At 50.3% G+C, this 19,722-nt stretch overlaps 1 protein-coding gene across 1 annotated transcript in view; it reads right to left on the reverse strand.

Moving 5' to 3' along the window:
- LOC147700909 (killer cell lectin-like receptor subfamily B member 1B allele B) overlaps positions 1 to 2,307 on the reverse strand; it is a 442,286-nt gene extending 439,979 nt beyond the window's left edge. Inside the window, exon 1 of the mRNA XM_086929767.1 lies at positions 2,095 to 2,307. Coding sequence (XP_086785893.1) covers positions 2,095 to 2,242 — 148 coding nt within the window. The 5' untranslated portion in view covers positions 2,243 to 2,307. The remainder of the gene's footprint in view (positions 1 to 2,094) is intronic.
- Between the last annotated feature and the right edge of the window lie 17,415 nt (positions 2,308 to 19,722).

Genomic DNA, 19,722 nt, shown 5'->3' on the forward strand with positions numbered 1-19,722 from the left:
TGCCTCAAAGCCCTGGCAGTAAACACAGAGAGGGAAGTGAAGGCAGTACTGCCCGTGCCTCAAAGCCCTGGCAGTAAACACAGAGAGGGCAGTCAAGGCTGTACTGGCTGTGCTTCAGTACTCAGGCAGTAAACACAGAGAGAGCAGTGAAGGCAGTACTGCCCGTGCCTCAAAGCCCTGGCAGTAAACACACAGAGAGCAGTGAAGGCAGTACTGTCTGTACCTCAAAGCCCTGGCAGTAAACACAGAGAGAGCAGTGAAGGCAGTACTGCCTGTGCCTCAAAGCCCTGGCAGTAAACACACAGAGAGCAGTGAAGGCAGTACTGCCCGTGCCTCAAAACCCTGGCAATAAAGACAGAGAGAGCAGTGAAGGAAGTACTGCCCGTGCCTCACAGCCCTGGCAGTGAACACAGAGAGGGCAGTGAAGGCTGTACTGGCTGTGCTTCAGTGCTCTGGCAGTAAACACAGAGAGCGCAGTGACCGCATAACAGAAAGAAACTAAAAGGAGAACACACAGATGAAGGAAACTGAGAAATGTAGACGGAAATGCTGATGGAAGAGAAAGAGGGAGACATACGATAAGGGAAAGAGGATGAATGATTGAAGGAAAATTGAGGTTGCAAAACGATCGAGTCAAAAGGAAAAGGTGCACCGGAAGTTGAAGAGGAGGGGGAAACGCGAAAACCCAAAGTAGGATCTATGCAGTCACAAAAGAGAAAAATATAAATGGGCAAAAAAGTTAAATTAAAAACATAAGGAAAACTGAATAAATAAAGACAGAGCTAGGCGAGAGACAAGACAAAGTGAGAATTTAAGAATGCAGGACACAGTGAAAAAAAGCAATAGAAGTATTTTGCTGCACAGGGTGCTGGATGCGCTGCATCTTTTTGGAGCATAATGGGTGATTCTGGGAGTGCTGGTATCTTTGGGTCCCTCCAGGAGGGTCAACGGGCCTCAGTGGAGAGCCTCCTGGAGCTGCCTTGGGTCCCCCTACAGGAGCACAGTGGGGTGCCTGCACGAGCCGCGTGATGAGCCCCTGAGGATCGATCTAGTCCCTTAGGGGCTCTGATTGGTGTCTTCCAAGGGTATGCGGGAGGTCTGCTGGTGCTCAGGGGGTGTCTGTAAGTGTTCATGGGGTATCTGTGGTGCCTGTTATTTCTCCTATAAGCGGAGCTTTAAAGGAGCAGGTGCTGTCCGGTACTGAGTACCTGCACTTCTTTAATTCTAAAAGGAGAGTCTCTGTACTGGGAGAAAACCGAGACTTCTCAGCAGCGAACAGGTACTCTAAAGATCAGTTCCAGCACTTTTATATTTCCATTTAAAGGGCTTGGAGAGATGTTGGCGCGTGCGCTGGGCTTTGGCGGGTGGAGTGGCACAGAACCGTGAGTAGATAGAGGTGGGCGAGCCAACAAATTACCAAGGAGAGCCGAGCCAAGGGTGTGGCTCGAATCTTGGAGCCCATGCAAGAGCCAAGTCCTAGAGTCTGATACCTGTTACGTAAATCAACAAACCACTTAAACTGTGATAGACACTTCAACGTTCAAACAAGTGCATTTCTTTAACACATGAAAGCTTTGACATTAATAGTGAACAATATAGCACTGCTCTGAAAAGTACCTATTAAAAGCTATATATTACAACTGGTAGTCTGAGTTCACGTACTCAAAAGTACCATTCATACGCGATAATGAAGAAAAGAGGTTTGATCAAATAAAATATTTGCCTAAGATCACACACAAATTAAGCAGGGACGCTACGATTTATCCAGGTTGCAGTCTGTACAAATCAGCCAGTCAAGTAAATAAGTATCTTATCGGGATGGGGTGAGGCGGTTCGAGATATGCAGGGCGTTTCTACCATTAGGCAAGACTAGGCGTCCGCCTAGGGTGGCAAAAGGGGGAGGGTGGCAATAAACATGAGTTTGGGAATAACTAATGCATTAATTGTTCTAGCCTGGATGACAGGGGGAGGGAGTGATGGTAGTAAAAGGGAAGGGGAGGCATATTTCAATTCTTGCCTAGGGCGGTAAAACACCGAGAAACGGCCCTGCACAGTGAGGGGGTAGAATCCGCAGGCGGGGGCCGGTGTACTTACAGCAGGGAGGGACGGGCTCTCTGGGCTTCTCGGACAGACTCCCAGGCTCCAGCAGGGACTCCTCTCGGGACTTCTCGGGTCCCGGGGGCGGCTCCTGGACGGCCACAGTCGTGTATTCCGGTCCATCGGGGCCCGTTCCCTGCCCCATGGTCCGAGGGTGAGGTGTTGAGTCTCGTCTGATCCCTTCACAGCTCCGCGGTGCTGTGGCGAGAGGAGAGTGGAACTCGCTGAGTAACCTAAACACGTCACAGCCATGAAAGTGAAAGAAGAAACGTGCAGGAGGGCGTCACCCAAGTGAGGTAAAATGTTTAACCCGAAGAACTAAACAAAAAAGTCAATGTATGCATTTCATGCTAATTGATCGGTTGGGAGAAGCTGCCGAAGTGTTTTATCTCGTGGTAGCCCCCCATCGTGTCACTGCAACAAACTGACAGCGTGAAAAAACAAACACATGCAAAGCAATCGGTCTCGCATTTACGAAACTTAGAGCTATTAACGCTATAAAACACAATGTATTTTATCCATGTGTTTTAGTCCTTAAAAGTTTATACCAAGGAAGACAGGACTTTTAAATCTGGGAGTTAGGCAACAGCACACTTTGCAAACGTTATTAGGTTAGAATTGTCGCTGTCACATATTGAGAAGATCATGAAGTGCCCACTTTTTTGAAGCTGTAAATATCTCTTGATTCAAGCAGAGTGGCTGTAGATGTTTTAGTTCTTAACATGAACAGTATTCCCTTCCTATCCCTACCGGAAAACATATTTACAAATATAATAATTAAAGCGAGTTTTGCCTGCTCCCTATAAAAAAATGTACAGTTCGCTTAAAGGTGCCATTTAAGTTCATATTCATTTTCTACGGTTATTATTTTTTTGTATTGATCTTTTGTTTCCCTTTTAAATACTCAACTACAATTAATACTTTACATTCAGGCCAGGCTTTTGTTCATAATGTAATATTCCAGTCGTCCTGTGTCACCCACACCTCTGCTTTAACCAGTGCAGTGAAAACAACACTTGCACTAATCGCTTATGAGATTCCCCTCTATTCATTCTACAGGCAAGTGGTCTATGCAAAATGCTAACTAACCACTAGATATCAGTCCCACTCCATTCTACAGAAACGAGAGGGACGCTTGTGAAAACAATTAATCTCTAATAGGAGTTTGAGGGGCAGCCGAATGAGGTAGGTCTGCCCCCAGGCAAATTGAGAAAGGCGGGGCTGGCCAGGGGCCTGCCATTTTGAAATTTTGTGCTGTCCAGGCATAGCCCAAGGGCTTAAGGGTAGGCGTCGTTGGGCTCCCAGCCACCATTTTAGGTTTGGTGACTTGGTGGCTGGGAGCAGAGATCGGAGTGTGTAGGAGTTTTTGCCCTCCCCTACCCTCCCTATTTTTAATTGGATTCAGAGGGGTATTAACTTAGGCTGTTTTCCCAGTTGGCTTTGTTTGGGACGGGTGTGCAAGGGGGAAATTGTGCTGTCGCTTTGAACAGGTGCTTATCAGGGGTTTGCAAAGTTTGCCAGGGGTTGGCAGAAGTTTGGTTGGAGTTGAAAGTTAGGAACAGTGAAAGAGTAGGCAGGTAGTAGACGGTTCAGTTGTAGACGTTTGTTTATTTACAGTTTCAGAAAGGCAGGCATAGGATGTAGGTTTAAAAGAATTGTATATTTTAAATACGATACATTTTAATGTTAGTAATATGTTAATGGCAGGGTGGGGGCATGTTGAGGGGACCGTAGGGGTGGGGGCAGGATCAGGCATCAGGTATCGGATATATAGTGAGGTTTTAGTTTTGTAAGGCAGTTGCCAGGTATGTTATTGTAATGTGCACCAGTTTCAGTAAGCAGACTTTTTCACACACAAAATAGTTTCGAGTCTGGTCTGCCCCCCTCTCTCTCAAAAAATATTCGGCACGGCAGGTAAAAGCAAATAGTTAATGTTGTTCTTTGAATGATGTTCATTAGAATTGAGGAAACTGTGATGAGAAGATTTTTACAGATACAAATACTTGTGAAATAGTCTTTTCTACCAAATGCCGTTCAGATAGAAGACAATATTTTTCTTATCTTTTTAAAACGTTCATCGCTATTTTTGTCCAACATCCAGAAGATGAATTCAAATGATACCGTTAGAGATATTACCAAAAACCAACAATAACTCAAAGAATAAATCAGTAAATGTATGTTTACAGGTAAGGCAACACATCCTTCCATTAAGCAGTTACAAACTAAAAGTGGTATTGTGTGCTGGAAAATATATTTACTAGCAACAGCTGCGTTTTATGAGGAATACAAGGCCGATTTTTTAAGTCAGGATGGAAGATTTCTTATCTAATTTCTCCAAGAGACTACCTGTGGGGGAGGGGAGTGAAGGGAAGAGACTGAGAGCGATGCAAACAAACAACTAAATGGCTTCCCAGAAAGAGGAGGGTGGAGAAAGAACAGGAGCAGCAGCGGCGTTGTAAGTCCACCCCCACCCCCTGGCCTTTTGGCAGCTTTAATCGGGGCCAACTAATAACGTTTAATAGATTTACAATGGCCTCTGCAGGGCTTCAGACAAAAGACAGGGCAGGGCTAAAAAAAGGGATTGAATGCTATGTGAGACATGTTCAGCAAAATAGAGGAAAATAAATGTTGCCAGCAAAGAAAAAAGTTATAGAGAGAGCACAAAATAATGTTTTAGAAAGCTATGTAAGACACACTTATTATGAAAAAAGAAATCATTGCGGTAGTTAGAAACTGTAAAGGGTGAACAGTAAAATGCAGAAGGGAAAGTAATGAGAGATGCAAAGAAGGAAGGAAATAGCAAAGAGAAAGGAATGGTCTAAAATAAAAAATGAATAGTGAGTGCCAGGATTGATACTTGAAAGGATGAATGGATGGATTAATCAGTTGGTGCAAGTCTGGAAGAAACAGTTGATAGGGAGACTGATACATGGATGGAATGGTAGACAGAAGAGTGAAAGGATGAATGGCTAGTAGAGTGAAAGGATGACAGATCTTCGTGTGAAGTGAATGTTCATTGGATGGATGGATGGATAGAAAGGTCAAAAGGTGGATAGATGGGCAAAAGGATTGATGCATATGTGAACAGATGGATGTGATTTTAGTAGCTGGATAGAATAATGAAAGAATGGATGGAAATGTGAAAGGCTGATGGGTGGGTGGAAGAGTGGTAGAATGAATGGACGGATGAGTGGATGCAAGGGTGGGGCAAACAAATATAAGAAGGACAAGGCTTACTTTCTTCGCTCGCTCAGGGTCATTATAGGTTTGATTCGAAGTGAGGGGTATTTGAATTTTCTTGCTCCTTCCTTGTCTCTTTCACTGTTACACATTCTCCAACCCAACCTGCGCTCAGTGGATCGTGATGTGTTTCATCTGTTTATCGTCATTTTGTTTTTTCTACAACAGAAATATGTAGTACAACAGTGATTTTCGACATACACAATGAACACTTATCAAAGGTAATAGAAGTCGATAACAATTGTAGATTACAGTCCAGCATTTGGTGTAATAAAGTAATGAATTCACATTTCTACATATTTTCATCAAATTCGTCATGTCCTCTACTCTTTTCCCATTTTACCAAGGGATCATTACATCTCCCCAAATGTGTTTCTTATATCAATATATGCATTTTATTAACAACTTAAACTTTCTCATGTTACAACAGAGCTCAAGGGCACCCCCCATAGACAATCATTATGTGACCACAAGATAGAATGCACTTTATACCGCCCTGGTCAGGCCCTTATCACCTTCTAGTGGAGTGTCACCAGCTTCTGTGCCGCCATCCCAGCAAGACATTGAACAACCCCCTTCCCTAAGTTTGACCAGCCACCGGCTCCTTATGTTGTGAGGATGGTATGTCTAATTTGGACTGTAAATTGGGCCGCAGTGTTGTGAGTATTGTGCATCAGCTATCCGAGAGCGGGAACTTCTGTAATTCCAGTGTATCCTCCCTCCCGAAGGACACACCCTCAGCTGTCACCCAGTTTAGCATAGAACAAGCCCTGGCTAGGAAAACAGGGGGATCCCCTAATTTCCAACGTCTTGTAATGAGTCTTTTTGCCACTGCGAAGCCCAGATCTATAAAACTACTCATGGCTCTGTGTGTCCTGTCCCATGGAATCTGTCCCAGTAAACAAGATTCCCAAGAGTGTGAGAGTTGCCTATCTGTGCACTCCGCTACGTGCTCAATCACCTTATCCCAATACTGCTGAAGCTTGTGGCAGGTCCATAACATATGTACAATGTCTGCATTTAACAGAGCGCAACGGGGACAGTGTGAATCTGATCTATGGAAATACTGATTAATTTTTTCCGGGGTGATATATGTGCAATGCACTGTAGATGCCCAAAGACTCTCCAGAATAGAATCAAATTCTACATCCCGCCCAGGTGCTTAAGGTCATGCTCTCTAGCGTTAGTTGAGACTAAAAGAATTAGTAAGAGCAGGGCAGATGGGCGTACCTTTTCGCTCCTTGCAGCGTTACACTGGAACGAGCTTCCACTGGAACTACGGCTAACTGAGGAATATATGGCATTTAGGAAGAAACTCAAAAATTACCTATTTCCTTAAAACTGTTGCCACCGATCTTCGGCAGACCAACTTAGTTCACCACCCTCCCGCTACGACAGCGCCGTGATATCCAAATGGGATGAATGTCGCGCTTTATAAAAAAACTAGCAGCCAGTCCCGACGTTGTCCGGGTATGAATTTACATTACAGAAGAACACATTCATTTGTGGTAGGCACGGGGAGACAAAGCGATTTGCCTGGAATCATAAGATGTTGAGCTGATGCCGAGATTCGAACGTAGCTCACCAGCTCTAAAGTTCGCAATTCTAGAACTTGTGGCGGGAGGTGTGTCTAAAAGTGTATGTCGGTGCTGGCCATCAATGAGCGAGACCTGTGCATTTTTCAAATCAGTGGTGAAAAAATATGAGTATATTGCTGGAGATGTGGGCCGCCGTGCCACCAATGTACTTACCAGGGGAGGGTAAACACCCATTATTCCGCAACTTTCTTTCCGCATACCTTCACTCCGCATACTTTCATTACGAAAGTACCATGACTCCGCAATGCCATTATAACGCATGGCATTACATTTTATATGCTTTTACCACGCATACATTTACAACAAAATTCGTTATAAATGCATGATCGGTAAAAGCATGTATTTTTTTAATGTTTGGATAAGGTAAGTATGGGTTTAGGGGTATATGTTTTGGGGTACTGAGGTATATGTTTTGGGGTGTTTGGGTATTTTAAGGGTTCAGATATAGTTTTGGGTTATGGGGTACAGGGGTAGTTTTAGGGTTTAGGGATAGGTGTGGGTTTTGGGGTACAGGGGTATTTTAGGGTTCAGGGGTAGGTTTGGGTTTTGGGGTATAGGGGCATTTTTAGGGTTCGGGGATAGGTTTGGGTTATGGGGTACAGGGGTATTTTAAGGGTTCAGGGCTAGGTTTGGGTTTTGGGTACAGGGGTATTTTTAGGGTTCAGGGCTAGGTTTGGGTTTTGGGGTACAAGGGTATTTTAGGGTTCAGGGGTAGGTATGGGTTTTGGGGTACAGGGTTATTTTTAAGGTTCAGGGCAAGGTTTGGGTATTGGGGTACAGGGGTATTTTTAGGGTTCAGGGGTAGGTTTGGGTTTTGGGGTACAGGGGTATTTTAAGGGTTCAGTGCTAGGTTTGGATTTTGGGGTACATGGGTATTTTAGGGTTCAGGGGTAGGTTTGGGTTTTGGGGTACAGGGGTATTTTTAGGGTTCAGGGCTAGGTTTGGCTTTTGGGGTACAGGGGTATTTTTAGGGTTAAGGGGTAGGTTTGGGTTTTGAGGTACAGGGGTATTTATAGGGTTCAGGGCTAGGTTTTGGTTTTGGGGTACAGGGGTATTTTTAGGGTTTAGGGATAGGTTTGGGTTTTGGGGTACAGGGTATATATATAGTGTTAGACCTGGCACCTTGGCGTGAGTCTCCCTTCCACTTTTTGCTGATGTGCCTCCGATGTTTTGCTGGTTTTCCGATACTCAGGGCACTGCGCCACGGCTGACCCGTGCCGCAGTGCAAGTGCTCCCTACTGTAAATTGTACATGTGATTGATGTCCATGATTGGTTCATTGGATTTACTGTTAGTCCCTAGTAAAGTGCACTAGAGAGTGCCAGGGCTTGTAGATGCCAATACTGCTGGTGGGCCTGCAGCGCTGGTTGCGCCACCCACCGAAGCAGCTGTAAAGATGTGTCTGGGAACTGCGATCGCAGAACCCGCGTGCGGTCTCGCACTGTCACGCTAGCTGGGCAAGTGCACCAACTTGCCAGCCCCCGAACCTTCCCTTGGCTACATATTAGTCACCCCTATGGTAGGCCTGCGGGCAGGGTGCGTTGTAGGTGTAAGGTAGGACAAGCCCTGATGTGTGTGGCATGTCCTAGTAGTGACTTACAACCAAACCCGTATTTCACTATTGAAGGCTACTTGCTCCAATAGGCCAGACTGAGCTGCTGGAGTTATTACACCCTATAATCCCAGCAGGCTCAAGGAGCATAGTAGCGCGTTGTGTTTAGTATGCCTGAACTCAGGATGATAAAATATTTCTTTTAGTAAAGTTTATTTTAGTATCCTGGGTTTGCAAATGCTACTTTTAGAAAGTTAGCCTTTGCTTGCCTAACCATTTCAGTCCGCCTCTGTTGGTATGTGTATCTGACTGTCTGGGACGTGTGAGTGACAGGGCTGGGAGGATGACAGGGGGTGAATGCGCAGATTACACCTTAGTGGGAGGTAGGAGTGGCTCTTGACTCTGGATCTTGCTGTGCTCTGCCACCACAATGCTGGCTCCACCCTCCTGGGGAGCGTCGGATGACTCAGCCGACACCTGGCCCAGGAAGGGCGAAGCCCCATCAACAAGGTACTCTGGCTGCCCCTGTCCGCACAATGCTGGCTCCACCTCCTGTGGGGCGTCTGATGCGCCTGCCCCTCACACTGAAAGCAGAAGCCGGAGTACACCCGCCAGGGTACTCAAGGACTGAGAGTGGCTATGCAAAGGCCCCCCTGGCCTGCGAGAACATAAGAAATGCCATATAAAAGAAGGAGCCCTGCTCCTTGAAAATTAGATCCTGTTTGGGCTACAGAAGGAACTCTGCCCGACGAGAAGGACCGGGAAGGACAAGGAAGAGTGCTGTCTCTTGCCTGTGTCTGGTGCCTTGCTGCTGAAGGAGAGGAAAAAGGAAAGACTACGAAAAGACTTTTGCTTTACAAGACTTTGTGCCGAACTCTGCTAAAAGATCTCCAAGGGCTTGAAACTGAACTTGCCCCCTGACCAGCGCCCCGGGACCAGTGGGCGCTACCCCCTGAAGAAAGCAACTGCGTGTGCTGCTCCTCGTGGCAGTACCGACGGAGGAATCTCCTCCAAGGCAAAAGACATCCACCTGACCACCGTGACTGGGGCCCAGAGCAACAGCGAAAGCAAAGTGAGGACCAGCCGCCGCTGGCCCGAACACCGTGACCGCTACTGCACCGGGAGCCCGAGAGCAAAGCGAAGGAGGACCCGTCCGGTCCAAGCTCTCGAGTTGACTGCGCAACGAGCAGCCAATCCACTTGCAAAGACGGACAGTCGCCCTGTGAGAGTCCCCTAGGTCGGTACCTTGCCCGACAGCCAGCTGTGAGTGCACAGCTACCCCGGTACTTGGCTGGGTACGTCCTGCACTTGAGGACCGTACTGCCCCTTGCCGCCACCACGCAACCGCCGCCTCCAGGGTCGGAGCGGACGACGAGGAGAGGACCCTGCCGCCACAGAACACCGCTGCCCCGGATGACCCGTGAAATGCTCGGCTGAAAGCCGCACCGAACAGCGACCCCCGGGAAGGCAACGCGACGTGGGACAGATCCCCTGGAAGCCGCCTGCTCCACAAGAACTTTGTTGAACTGGGCAGAAGGCCCTAAAGAACTCTTATTGCTCGAAAGAACTGTGGCAACTTGAACTAAGTAACCTTGGAACCGCTATTTGAAAGTCGATAACTGTATTCTGAAGCCTGCTTGAAACTTATATAAAGATACCTATTTTTACAGAATACAGTCTGGTCTCATTGTGTGGTGGGTTGGTTGTGACGGTGTAATATTGCAAGTGTTTAACCCTATGTGCCCCAAAGATTAGCCTACGACTGCTTAAGCCACACTACCTAGAGGGTAAGCAGAGGTTGTCTTGAAGGTAACCCTCAGCCCTGACGAGGAAGAGAGAGTCCCTGCTTGTCGCTAGTGTTGCACTGCGCCAACTAGAGCCTCCCCCTTCCTACATTGGTGGCAGCGGTGGGATTATTCGAATTTACACTTGCGGTATCTATACCTTAGCTTCCGACCATTGCACAGTGATTTCAGTCCAGTTACTTAGCCACAGACTTTGCTTTTCGCTGAAAGAAGATTCCGAGTGTGAAAACCATGCCGGGCACGAAGAGCCTGGATGGAGCGGAGTCCACAACCTCTGAGGTGTTGGAGGTGGAGTGGGACGCCGCAAAGCTGGACAAATACTCAAAGACGGAGCTGAAGTTTTTTTGTAAGAAACTCAAAGTTCCGCACGATTGTTGCAAGAATAAGCCAGAATTCTACAAGGCCCTGAAAGCCTGGATAGAGTCCAGAAAGGCCCCGGAGGATCAAGATGCCCTCGCGGAGCAGGATGCGACTGAAGAGCAGACTGCACCTCTGGATCTGGTGGATCTCGAAAGGCAAGACAGCGTGCACAGCTTTGGTAAAGGCCTGTCGCCAGAGGAGCTGGCAGACAGGAAGGAAACGAGGAATCACCAAAGAAAGCTGGCAGAATTGAAAATCCAACTGGAGTTGGAAACAAAAAGAATGGCTCTGGAAGAGCGAAAGCACCAAATGGATTATGAAGTGAAAATGAGGGAGATAAGTCTCAAGGAGAGAGACTTGGATCGTCCTCCCTCTGGTGGCAGCACATCGCCAGTGCAGGTAGAGTCAAGAGTGCACATCCCGAAAGACGTAGTTAAGGAGTTCTTTAAGGGGGATGACATAGGACAGTGGTTTAGGGCATACGAGGTAGCCATGTCCTCCCACCGGGTCCCTGACAAGGATTGGGGAGCGGGGTTGTGGGGAAGGTTCCTTAGCGAAGGGCGAGATACCTTGCTAGATTTGCCCGTTGAGAAACAGAGGTCCTATTCCCACATGAAAGAAGCTTTAATGCGCAGGTACGGGCTTACCCCTGAAATGTATAGACAGAAGTTTAGGGGATGTACTAAGCGGCCTGGGAATACGTATGTGGAGTATGTGACTTACTTTTGCAGAGCACTGGATGGTTGGGTGAAGGGTAGCAAAGTGAATGATTTTCAAGGTCTCTTTGATTTAATGGCATGGGAGCACTTGTCTGATCACTGTTTTCCTGAGTTACGCCAACACCTGATCGATAGCAAGCTGTCCAACCCGAGGAAGCTTGCTGAGGAGGCGGACCGCTGGCTCAGCACCAGGGTCCACAAGGGTCCCGTGGGAGACTCCGCCAAGAGTGGGCAGGGTCCCCAGCAGAAGAGTGGGGGGGACAAGGGGGGAAAACAGAAAGGGTTCCAAAAAGGCCCCAAAAGTAGTTCCCAGGGGAACCAGCAGCAAGGTTCTCAGCCTCCCCCACCCCCGAAGCAGAATGGGGCCCCGACAGGTAAACCTGTTCCAAAGGGGCCCTTCAATTGTTACAAATGTGGCGAGCCTGGGCACATATCCAGTGACCCCAAGTGTCGCCTGTTTGGAAAACCCGCACCCACTGGTGCTCCGCCCCGTCAAGTGACTAGTGTTCACTTAGGAGAAGAAGTGATGGTCCCGGGGGGTGGAGATCCCGTTCAGATGACCCTAGTCTCGTTAGGAGACAGTGAGATGATCCCTACGAACTACCTGCCCTCTAACACTAAGAAATATGGGCAGATGGTGATCATCAATGGCAAGGAAGCTGAGGCTCTTCGAGACACAGGAGCCAGTGTGACTGCAGTGAGGCAGCACCTGGTGTCTCAAGAGCAGGTTGTACCCCATGCCTACTGTAGGGTTATCAACGCTGATAATTCTGAGAGTCAGTGTCCGATGGCTCAATTTCCCTTCGAGTGGGGGGGGGGTCTCTGGTACTCTGCAGGTCTGTGTAAGAAAAACCATGCCTGTTGACTGTTTGCTAGGGAATGACTTGGAGCACTCCCCTTGGGAAAAGGTGGAGAAAACGACTCACCTGCGGATGGTGGGTCTGCCTGACTGGGCGTGCGTGACCACCCGGTCAATGGCAGCCAGTAGGGGTGATCAAGAGGTCCTGGGGCCTGAAGGAGAGGCCCAGGAACCGGCCTTAGGGAGAGGGCGCAGGGGGCGCGGGAAACCGGCCCCTGAAGTTCCCATGGTCCAGGAGGAGGCAGACCTTGAGGGGGATGCCCTGGAGCCTACAGGGGAACAGATCGCCGAACTGGGGGACCTGCCTGAGCTGACCCATTGGCAGCAAGAAGGAGGACCCTCCAGGGAGGAATTCTGCAAGGAGCAGAAAGAATGCCCCTCTCTCATGGGTATGCGGCAGCAGGCTGCAGACCAGGCCAATGGTGTTCAGTCCAAAACACATTACGTGTACTGGGAGAACGACCTCCTGTATTCAGAGCCTAAGGCTGCTGAACCTGGGTCAGCCCGTGTGCTGGTGGTACCCCAGAAGTTCAGAGCCTTCCTACTGGGTCTGGCTCATGATGTGCCTTTAGCAGGACATTTGGGGATGGACAAGACCTATGACAGGCTTGTCACCCACTTTTAGTGGCCCCAAATGCATAAGAGTTCAGACGCTCATTGCAGAACCTGTCCGACTTGCCAGGCAAGTGGGAAGACCGGAGGGAAGAAGAAGGCTCCCCTCCAACCCTTCCCTGTGGTCGGTACGCCATTCCAGCGAGTGGGTATTGACATTGTTGGGCCTCTGGACCCCAAGACAGCCATGGGCAACAGGTTCATCCTGGTCTTGGTGGACCATGCCACCCGGTACCCTGAAGCCATCCCTCTGAGGACAGTGACGGCCCCCGTGGTGGGACGTGCACTGATGGGAATTTTCTCACGAGTAGGATTCCCTCTAGAGGTGGTGAGCGACAGAGGGACCAACTTCATATCCAAGTATATGAAGTCCCTTTGGCAAGAGTGTGGCGTAACGTATAAGTTCACCACGCCTTACCATCCCCAAGGTAACGGGTTGGTTGAGAGATTCAACCGAACCCTGAAGGGCATGATCATGGGCCTAGAAGGTCCGATGAGGCGTAAGTGGGACGTCCTCTTACCATGCCTACTCTTTGCATATCGCGAGGTACCCCAGAAGTCCCTAGGGTTCAGCCCCTTTGAGCTACTGTACGGTCACCCCGTGAGAGGACCACTGAGTTTGGTAAAGGAAGGCTGGGAGCAATCTCCCAGGAAACCTCCCCAGAATGTATATAGCTACATGCTGGCCTTCAGAAACCAGACCAGGCGCTTCAGACAACTTGCCGAGGCAAATCTGGAAGCCAGCCAGGAAGAGATGAAGCGGTGGTACGACCAGAATGCCACTCTGGTCGAGCTTCAGCCTGGACAAGAGGTGTATGTCCTGGACCCAGTGGAGCCCTGTGCCCTTCAGGATAAGTGGACAGGCCCATTCGAGGTTGTGGAGCGCAAGAGCCCCGTGACATACTTGGTGGACATGAAGACGCCCAGGAACCCTTTGCGGGTCCTACATGTCAACCGCCTCAAGCCCCACTTGCGAAGGTCCGAAGTGGGCATGTTGTTGGCAACTGATGACGGAATGGAGGAGGAGTCGGAGCCTCTCCCTGACCTCTTAGTGGCCTGTGAGAAAGACGGGTCAGTGGATGGAGTTAACCTCTCACCCACCCTGACCCCCGAACAACAGGAAGACTGCCGCCAGTTGCTGGGGCAGTTTCCAGATCTGTTCTCCCTGGTTCCAAGTGTCACAGATTGGTGCGTCCATGATGTGGACACTGGAGACAGCTTACCTGTGAAGCATAAGGCTTACAGGTTGACGGACAGGGTCCGGGCCTGCATCAAGGAGGAGGTCTCCAAGATGCTTGCCCTGGGGGTGATTGAGTCTTCCAGCAGTCCTTGGTCCAGCCCCGTGGTCTTGGTTCCGAAGGCTGCTGCGCCGGGAGCCACACCCGAACTCCGGTTCTGTGTGGACTACAGAGGACTCAATTCAGTCACGAAGACTGACGCGCACCCCAGCCCCAGAGCGGATGAGCTCATTGATCGGCTAGGGGCTGCTCGGTTCCTCAGTACGTTTGATTTGATGTCTGGGTACTGGCAGATCGCCTTGACCGATGGGGCAAAGGAGAGGTCGGCATTCTCGACACCAGATGGGCATTTCCAGTTCCGGGTTATGCCATTTGGGATGAAGAATGCCCCTGCCACCTTTCAGAGATTGGTCAACCAGGTGTTGGCTGGGCTGGACGAGTTCAGTGCCGCCTACCTGGATGACATCGCGGTGTTCAGTGGCACCTGGCCAGAACACCTGCGACACCTCTGGGAAGTGTTGATGGCTCTGCGCAGAGCAGGCCTCACAATCAAAGCAAGCAAGTACCAGATTGGGCAGGGTTCCGTGGTGTACTTGGGACACCAAGTTGGGAGTGGCAAGGTAGCACCCTTGCAACCCAAAATTGAGACCATCCTGGCTTGGGAACCCCCCAAGACCCAGACTGCAGTGAGAGCCTTCCTGGGGCTCACTGGGTATTACAGGAGATTTGTCAAGGGCTATGGCACGATCGTGACCCCCTTGACAGAGCTGACTTCGAAGAAGCAGCCCAGGAATGTGATTTGGACTGACACCTGTCAGAAGGCTTTTGACACCCTGAAGACTGCCATGTGCACGGCGCCCGTGCTCCTGGCTCCTGATTTCTCCAAGGAATTCATAGACGCTTCAGAGCATGGTGTAGGGGCCGTTCTTTCACAGATGACTGAGGAGGGCTTTGACCAACCCGTAGCCTTCATAAGTAGGAGGTTACTTCCACGGGAAAGTAGGTGGAGTGCAATAGAGCGTGAAGCATTTGCTGTGGTCTGGGCGCTGAAGAAGCTAAGACCCTACTTGTTTGGGTCTCCCTTCCGAGTTCAGACGGACCACAGGCCCCTCAGATGGTTGATGCAAATGAGGGGTGAGAACCCGAAACTGTTGAGGTGGTCCATTTCTCTACAGAGTATGGACTTTACGGTGGAACACCGACCTGGCACCGATCACGCCAACGCTGACGGTCTGTCCAGATTTTTCCGCCTTAGTGATGTGGAACTCCCTGGGGAAGGGTAGTTCCCCCCACATTTCAGCTGGAGGGGACACATGTTAGACCTGGCACCTTGGCGTGAGTCTCCCTTCCACTTTTTGCTGATGTGCCTCCGATGTTTTGCTGGTTTTCCGATACTCAGGGCACTGCGCCACGGCTGACCCGTGCCGCAGTGCAAGTGCTCCCTACTGTAAATTGTACATGTGATTGATGTCCATGATTGGTTCATTGGATTTACTGTTAGTCCCTAGTAAAGTGCACTAGAGAGTGCCAGGGCTTGTAGATGCCAATACTGCTGGTGGGCCTGCAGCGCTGGTTGCGCCACCCACCGAAGCAGCTGTAAAGATGTGTCTGGGAACTGCGATCGCAGAACCCGCGTGCGGTCTCGCACTGTCACGCTAGCTGGGCAAGTGCACCCACTTGCCAGCCCCCGAACCTTCCCTTGGCTACATATTAGTCACCCATATGGTAGGCCTGCGGGCAGGGTGCGTTGTAGGTGTAAGGTAGGACAAGCCCTGATGTGTGTGGCATGTCCTAGTAGTGACTTACAACCAAACCCGTATTTCACTATTGAAGGCTACTTGCTCCAATAGGCCAGACTGAGCTGCTGGAGTTATTACACCCTATAATCCCAGCAGGCTCAAGGAGCATAGTAGCGCGTTGTGTTTAGTATGCCTGAACTCAGGATGATAAAATATTTCTTTTAGTAAAGTTTATTTTAGTATCCTGGGTTTGCAAATGCTACTTTTAGAAAGTTAGCCTTTGCTTGCCTAACCATTTCAGTCCGCCTCTGCTGGTATGTGTATCTGACTGTCTGGGACGTGTGAGTGACAGGGCTGGGAGGATGACAGGTGGTGAATGCGCAGATTACACCTTAGTGGGAGGTAGGAGTGGCTCTTGACTCTGGATCTTGCTGTGCTCTGCCACCACAATGCTGGCTCCACCCTCCTGGGGAGCGTCGGATGACTCAGCCGACACCTGGCCCAGGAAGGGCGAAGCCCCATCAACAAGGTACTCTGGCTGCCCCTGTCCGCACAATGCTGGCTCCACCTCCTGTGGGGCGTCTGATGCGCCTGCCCCTCACACTGAAAGCAGAAGCCGGAGTACACCCGCCAGGGTACTCAAGGACTGAGAGTGGCTATGCAAAGGCCCCCCTGGCCTGCAAGAACAAAAGAAATGCCATATAAAAGAAGGAGCCCTGCTCCTTGAAAATTAGATCCTGTTTGGGCTACAGAAGGAACTCTGCCCGACGAGAAGGACCGGGAAGGACAAGGAAGAGTGCTGTCTCTTGCCTGTGTCTGGTGCCTTGCTGCTGAAGGAGAGGAAAAAGGAAAGACTACGAAAAGACTTTTGCTTTACAAGACTTTGTGCCGAACTCTGCTAAAAGATCTCCAAGGGCTTGAAACTGAACTTGCCCCCTGACCAGCGCCCCGGGACCAGTGGGCGCTACCCCCTGAAGAAAGCAACTGCGTGTGCTGCTCCTCGTGGCAGTACCGACGGAGGAATCTCCTCCAAGGCAAAAGACATCCACCTGACCACCGTGACCGGGGCCCAGAGCAACAGCGAAAGCAAAGTGAGGACCAGCCGCCGCTGGCCCGAACACCGTGACCGCAACTGCACCGGGAGCCCGAGAGCAAAGCGAAGGAGGACCCGTCCGGTCCAAGCTCTCGAGTTGACTGCGCAACGAGCAGCCAATCCACTTGCAAAGACGGACAGTCGCCCTGTGAGAGTCCCCTAGGTCGGTACCTTGCCCGACAGCCAGCTGTGAGCGCACAGCTGCCCCGGCACTTGGCTGGGTACGTCCTGCACTTGAGGACCGTACTGCCCCTTGCCGCCACCACGCAACCGCCGCCTCCAGGGTCGGAGCGGACGACGAGGAGAGGACCCTGCCGCCACAGAACACCGCTGCCCCGGATGACCCGTGAAATGCTCGGCTGAAAGCCGCACCGACCAGCGACCCCCGGGAAGGCAACGCGACGTGGGACAGATCCCCTGGAAGCCGCCTGCTCCACAAGAACTTTGTTGAACTGGGCAGAAGGCCCTAAAGAACTCTTATTGCTCGAAAGAACTGTGGCAACTTGAACTAAGTAACCTTGGAACCGCTATTTGAAAGTCGATAACTGTATTCTGAAGCCTGCTTGAAACTTATATAAAGATACCTATTTTTACAGAATACAGTCTGGTCTCATTGTGTGGTGGGTTGGTTGTGACGGTGTAATATTGCAAGTGTTTAACCCTATGTGCCCCAAAGATTAGCCTACGACTGCTTAAGCCACACTACCTAGAGGGTAAGCAGAGGTTGTCTGGAAGGTAACCCTCAGCCCTGACGAGGAAGAGAGAGTCCCTGCTTGTCGCTAGTGTTGCACTGCGCCAACTAGAGCCTCCCCCTTCCTACATATAGGGTTAAGATAGGTTAGTGTTTAAGGGTGTTGGGGTATTTTAAGGAGTAAGGGTGGGTTATGATTATGGGGTGCAGGGGTATTTAAAGGGAGCAGGGTGGACACCGGGAGCTTGAATGTACAGAACCTGGGAAGAAAAAACAATGAAATGTTGGGCACAACGCTGGTTTTTTTTTCCGTAATCCCGCGCCCCGTACACGCCCACGCCCCCAGCATACGCCCACAGCACACGATATAAGACGTGGCATGAAGGGCGGAACGTACCACACGCCCCCAGCATTTGTCACGCCCCCAGCAAACACCCACAGCGCAACGCAGACACGCCCACAAGGGACTACTTTGCTGGCACAGTTCTTTTACCTTTTCAATGTATATGGTGGGCGTCTGCATAGCCTATGTCCTTCTGCTGTAACTGCCCTTTCCAACGCTGAATTGGGTGTTGTGATTGGTGCTGTGGTTCCTGAGATTACCCGCCTCAAAGGTTTGGGCTTTCTCTTTATTATATTAGTATAGATATTGTATCAATTGAAACCTCACATTTCATGGAACTTGTGTAGGGCTCTCTAGTACAATGATCCATTTGGTATCTGTAAATGCTCAGAAGCCGGTGTCACACTCGCGCCGACCATGCTGCTGTTGGCAGTTCCTGCTAGCGCCAGTAAACCTCTTTTAAAAAAAGCATTTTTTTTAACCTACAGCTATTTTGCATGCATTTGTTTTAAAACAAGCCTACCTGCATTCCTGTAAGTGCGCCGACCCCCCCACTTGCTCTGCCACACGTCCGCCTTCCTAGGAGCCACCTTCCGGTCCACTGCAGCTGTGTGCTGTTTGTGTGGAGGAGGCATTAGCTACACTTCTGGGCTGAGCAGGGTCAGCGCGCTAGTTGCAGCCTCGCTCACGGTCATAAGACCGATGCTGCGACGGACGCACAGTGGGCTGCCGCTGGCGCGCCAAAGGCACGCCTAAGGCAAGCCCGTCTGCGCCCATCCGTGCCCGACCGGGCCCAAGGGCTAGGAACCCTGGTAAAAAATTGGCCTACTCCAGGGATGGAGTTGAAAAACACACTGTCCACGCCGGCCTTCCCGGACTCACTAGCAGAAAACTTCAGATTAAATAAGATACTAGTGGACACCAGAGACCCACCGAGGAGTGGTGTGCTGGGTGATCAGGCCATGGACTTGAGGTCAGAGGTACCCGTTGGCCTACAGACTGTTCTTGTGAACACTCAGTCACTCCAAAAACACAATTTAGCTCCTTCGCTGCGGGGCTAATTCCCCCGCGGCGCGGGGGTTAGGAGGGCTGCGCATGGTGCCGCGGTGCCCATGACGAGCTTGGCTCGTCATGCAGCACGGTGGCGCTGTGCTGATGATGAGCTGAGCTCGTCATGACCACGCCCGATCCAATGGAACACCCAGCACAGCAGTGGAATTATCCCCACGTGGGCGTTCCGTAAGGGTCATGATGAGCTCAGCTCGTCATCAGCACAGTGCCACCGTGCTGCATAACGAGCTGAGCTGGTCATGGGCACCCAGGAGGTTAGAGACCTTTATATTACTCCAGGAAACGGAGCCGGACCTCCTCGCACTAACGGAGACCTGGTTAGAGGAAACCTCCAGTCCCTATATAGTGGCCTCCCTCCCCACAGACTACAACATCTTAATATATAATCGGCAGGGGAATAAAAGAGGAGGCGGAGTTGCAGTTTGCGGCCCTAGGTCGCTTATCACAGAGAAAATAGTTGAGGAGAGCCAGGATGGGGCAAAGGTGCTGGGGATCAAGATCAGGCTCAAATCATCCTGCCTGATAGTGGTAGTGTTATACCGCCCCCCCAGCCAACCCCTCTTTTTAATGATCTGTTCCATGAAGTGATTAGTGATCTGTGCCTAAGATACCAACATATCCTAGTTCTAGGGGACTTTACTTATCACTGGGATCTACTACCCAGGGATTGTGTATCCAGTAGGTTCAGAGAGGCCATGACTATGTT

The sequence above is a fragment of the Lissotriton vulgaris genome, chromosome 7 (assembly GCF_964263255.1).
Source record: "Lissotriton vulgaris chromosome 7, aLisVul1.2, whole genome shotgun sequence".
Taxonomy (NCBI): domain Eukaryota; kingdom Metazoa; phylum Chordata; class Amphibia; order Caudata; family Salamandridae; genus Lissotriton; species Lissotriton vulgaris.